This window comes from Coffea eugenioides, chromosome 8 (genome assembly GCF_003713205.1).
Source record: "Coffea eugenioides isolate CCC68of chromosome 8, Ceug_1.0, whole genome shotgun sequence".
NCBI classification, from domain to species: Eukaryota; Viridiplantae; Streptophyta; class Magnoliopsida; order Gentianales; family Rubiaceae; genus Coffea; species Coffea eugenioides.
The window spans coordinates 34823315-34827448 of record NC_040042.1 but is presented as its reverse complement, the minus strand read 5'-3'; the positions used below and the strand labels follow the sequence as shown (position 1 = coordinate 34827448).

At 35.3% G+C, this 4134-nt stretch overlaps 1 protein-coding gene across 1 annotated transcript; it reads right to left on the bottom strand.

The window, feature by feature from the left end:
• Window positions 1–1137: 1137 nt before the first annotated feature.
• On the bottom strand, window positions 1138–2972 carry LOC113781586 (probable 6-phosphogluconolactonase 4, chloroplastic). Its single transcript, XM_027327546.1, has 3 exons — window positions 2656–2972; window positions 2382–2517; window positions 1138–1787 (listed from the first exon to the last, which is right to left on the bottom strand). The coding sequence occupies exons 1-3, from the start codon at window positions 2817–2819 to the stop codon at window positions 1329–1331; spliced, it is 759 nt and encodes a 252-aa protein (XP_027183347.1). The 5' UTR covers window positions 2820–2972; the 3' UTR covers window positions 1138–1328.
• Between the last annotated feature and the right edge of the window lie 1162 nt (window positions 2973–4134).

Genomic DNA, 4134 nt, shown 5'->3' with positions numbered 1-4134 from the left:
TGGGCACAATTGTCGTGCGTGTCCAAAAGATAAAAAAATTTAACTTTTGCTTTTCTTTTTTTAATCTACGTAACTATTTTTTAAATTTATTTTCATATTCTTATTTCAATTTCAAATTTGCAGATTTTTTATGAGCACAATTGAGGTTCCATTGCATCATTTGGATACTAGATGTTGTTATGCTTTTGTTGAAATATATCAGAAAGCTTCACTCCCTCTATGGCTGCTATATGAGCTATTCGTAGTAGATTTTTTGAAATATTAATGCCTTCTTTATGAGAGATTGTAGTTATACTCAGTTTTTGGTCATATTTGAAGTTTGGGATTTATTTATTTATTTTGGAATTGAAGTTTGGAATCTGTTCATATTACATTCCTAAATTGATCTTTGGCATCATATAATTTCATGAAGTTTTGTAGAAAAATACATAATGCATGTTAGTGACAATTTTAGTGTGTAATGGAATAATTAATTGGTTTTAGAATGTAAGAGAAAATCTAATAAAGTTAACTTATAGGCAAGGAGAAGAAATTAGAAAGGGGTAATTAATTTGGTCTTATCAAAATAAAAATGGGATAGTGGAAGTACAAATAACATATGGAAGCTTCAAGAGTCCTACCAGCTGAAGCTGAAGCTTTAATAACAACTCTGGAGTCAACTTTAACTAATATTGGAGAACTTTGCCCTTTCCCTAAATCCTCTTCTTTCGTGTAGGTGTCAAGTGTTCCCAATGATAAAGCATGTGAATAAATCGCCTGCAGTGCCATTTTTAAGTGTGATATGTAATTTTCTTGATTTCGTTTTCCTATTTTTGTGTTTTTACTTCAAATAGAAATTCACAACAAACAGACATTTAGATAATTACGTAGAAGACACATTGTTTTAGAGTCACATAAAAGGCAAACCAATATTACGCCAATGATCTGTTATCCTTCGTGTGAAATGCGCAGTTCATTCTTTTCCCATCACTTAGCACATCGAGAGAACCGCAAATATGTCCAAAGTGTACGAGTAAACAAAATCATACTATCATCAGCAAGCATGAAAAACTTCCCAAGAAACTTTGTCATAAGATCTCACCTTTGACGCAGGTAAAACATAGATAGCGTTTGAAGCCGTAGAGTCTTATCTTATTAAGAATTGCACTGCAGAAATAGGGATAATCCCAAAAGTCGTTGCAGCCTATGATAGACCAGAATCAATACTAGATTACTGGATACAATTATTAAAGAAAAATGATGGACGGCATAAATGGCAGTAGAACCATAATTAATATTACGTAATGCTTTGAAGTAAAAGATGGGTGAAGGATGCGCCAGCTGATGCTTCAAAGTTGTGAAGCAGCATCATTGTCCAAAAACCAGGTGAGAAGCCCCTGTGCAGAAACTTCAGAAGCGGGCAAATCTGAGTCGGGATTCTCCAGGACGTCTTTCACTGCACCGGCTAAATCAGCCCCAGTTACCACCATTGCAATCTCTGACGAAGAGTTGATCACTGGGAAGGTTAAAGTGATTCTTGGTGGAGGTGGCTTTGGGGAGTCTGTAATATAGGTTACCCAGCGCTTCTTCTCGTATCGCTGAGGACGATTAGGGAATAGAGAAGCCACATGGCCGTCCGGTCCCATGCCGACGAGCATGAGATCGAAACTGGGGAAACCGCTAGCATTTGACAATGGTAGGATCCTTCTGTCGACCAAATCCCGGAGACGAGCCTCGTAATCTTCTGCTGCACCCTCAGGTGACAGCTTGTCGTTGATGGCATAAATTTGATTATTTGGAATGGTTACCTGAATTAATACATGAAGATATGCGGAAACGAAAAAACAACGGAAGAATAGTGTCAATGTTGTCATATGAAGATATGAATGTTATGGACCTAATTTTCAAAGCTTAGAAACTACTCTTAACCAATAATTCCTGAGTCTATATATGGTAATTGTATATCCTTACCCTATAGTATAGGGTATTTCTAGCCCTAATTTTCAGACACTTTACAGAATCTTTAAAATCCAAGCGATATAAGTAAAGATTGATATAAAGTTTTATATACATATTTGTAACATTCAAATTTAACGTGCTTGTGATACTACTAAGATTGATGGTAAACATAACTACCTTAACATTTGATATTATTTAGTATCAGTTGCAAATTAAGGAATTAGAAATTCTGAATTCAAATTTCTCTGCCCCTCATTTCTTAAGTTCCATTCCTCTTCTACTGAAAAAAAAAATTTAAAAGAAAAAGGTTCTTCTGTACCATTTAGTACTAGATAAAAAAAAAATAGATTTTTTGGTATCCTTTGCAAAAATAATGACTAATTAACTTGCTTTTCAAAATTACTATGCATGTATATTGAGGAGGAAATTTAATAAGATGTTACGTATTTAAGAAGTCCATCCCAGGCAAGTCTGTAATTGCTATCCTTGCTGTCCAGAGGAACCACCCTCTCATCCAACCAAAATATGCTCCATTTTGGCCAATCCACTGATTCCTTGTAAGGGGCCCGAGTTAGATACCTGTTGTATTGATACTAAAAATAATCAGGCAATCAATATGTAAAAACTGTACTCTATTAAACACGAAAGAAGGTAACATTAATTTCTTGCTTGCATGCTTTGACAGATTTGAATGATTCTTTCGTACGGTTGATTTACCTCATAGTATCGATGAGGCTGCCTCCTGAGAGGACCACATTGAAAGAACCTTTTTCTTTGATAAATCTTTCGGAGAGATCGGCAATGTATCTGGCCAGGGCCACTGCGACACCATCCTCGGTGTCGAATTTTAGGACGGTCCTGTTTCCGATTTCACAAGCCATCTCTGCTGCCCTTGATCCGAGACTTTTAGTAGTTTTAGCTTTGCTGAAAAGTGGATTAGGCTAGCAACTTGCTGCTCATTGTAGAGATTCGAGCGGGACGGGATGTACTTATAACAGCAAAATTTTTGGATGACCAGCCTAAATTTTTCCACATGGCAAATGAAGGAAAGAAAGCTCGGCAAGTAAAGAGTTATCAGTAGCAGCCATTATTTGACTTAGATTTTTCTACATGGAAAAGTGTAGGAGAGAAATCTTTGCAATTAGATAGTTATCAGTAGCCGCCACGTGTGATTTGTTCTAATACGTTTACATACCATTACGCCGCCACACAAGAGTGAGCATTCATTTTGTTGTTTCGTTATCATATACGCAGCCATCTCTGTCACGCCTCTAGTCAGCATGTGCCAGTCATGCAACATTCGCCTTATCCTTAAATTCCACTCAAGAGTACAAGACAATATTAAATTAGACTAAAACTTAGAAAGTACTAAATAGTATAACTAAATATAATGCGGTACAAATCTTAAATGGAAGGTAGTCTACGAGTATTTAATAAGTTCATACATTTATTTTCTAGATGAGACAATGGGAAAAGAAATTAAATAAAATAACAGCCAAAAGCAGTTAGACAGCTAATTTCTATCCACTTAGACCTACTAAAAATCATTCTCAGGTCTTTGATGTAAACCAACTCATACTCTTCACAATATGCAAAAGTACTAAAAATTGGGATGACTGATAAATCGTTCAATAGGTAGCGCCTACCTCTCTGTTGGACCATACAATCATACCTTTACATATACATACATACATATATATATATATATATATATATCAAATTATTTGCTCACCATTCACATGTATAATTATTGACAATAATGTTATTCGTAAAACAGTTAGTAATAATGAGTGACACAACAATTTGTAAATATTTTATTCATAACCGTACATGAAAACCATAAAGTCATAAATCATTTCATACCAACTCATAATAAGTACATGCAATGACCGACTTCTGAATACTCAATCTAGGGATTAAACCCTTCTAGGTGAGCGACCAATAGATTTCATGACTACCGATTGGTCTCATTATATACATACGTCAATCGGTCAGGTTCCATACCGAACTACCATAATCTTATCAATCGGCCGGACTCTATACCAGGTTACCATAACCTTTAGATAAGACTATAACCCCTACCGTCTGTTCCATGACTGTTTTGATCTTTGCTTAACATAAATTCATTTCACACGTCAGATACATAGTCTTTGATTTCACAAAAGATACCACTCATTTTGTATATAATAACATATC

Excerpts from the sequence above, each read along its gene's own strand:
- LOC113781586 (XM_027327546.1), bottom strand. The coding sequence starts at position 2,819 with ATGGCTTGTGAAATCGGAAACAGGACCGTCCTAAAATTCGACACCGAG. Across the intron at positions 2,518-2,655 it reads AGCCTCATCGATACTATGAG|GTATCTAACTCGGGCCCCTT; the intron begins GTAAATCAACCG and ends TCAATACAACAG. Across the intron at positions 1,788-2,381 it reads GGGATGGACTTCTTAAATAC|GTAACCATTCCAAATAATCA; the intron begins GTAACATCTTAT and ends GTATTAATTCAG.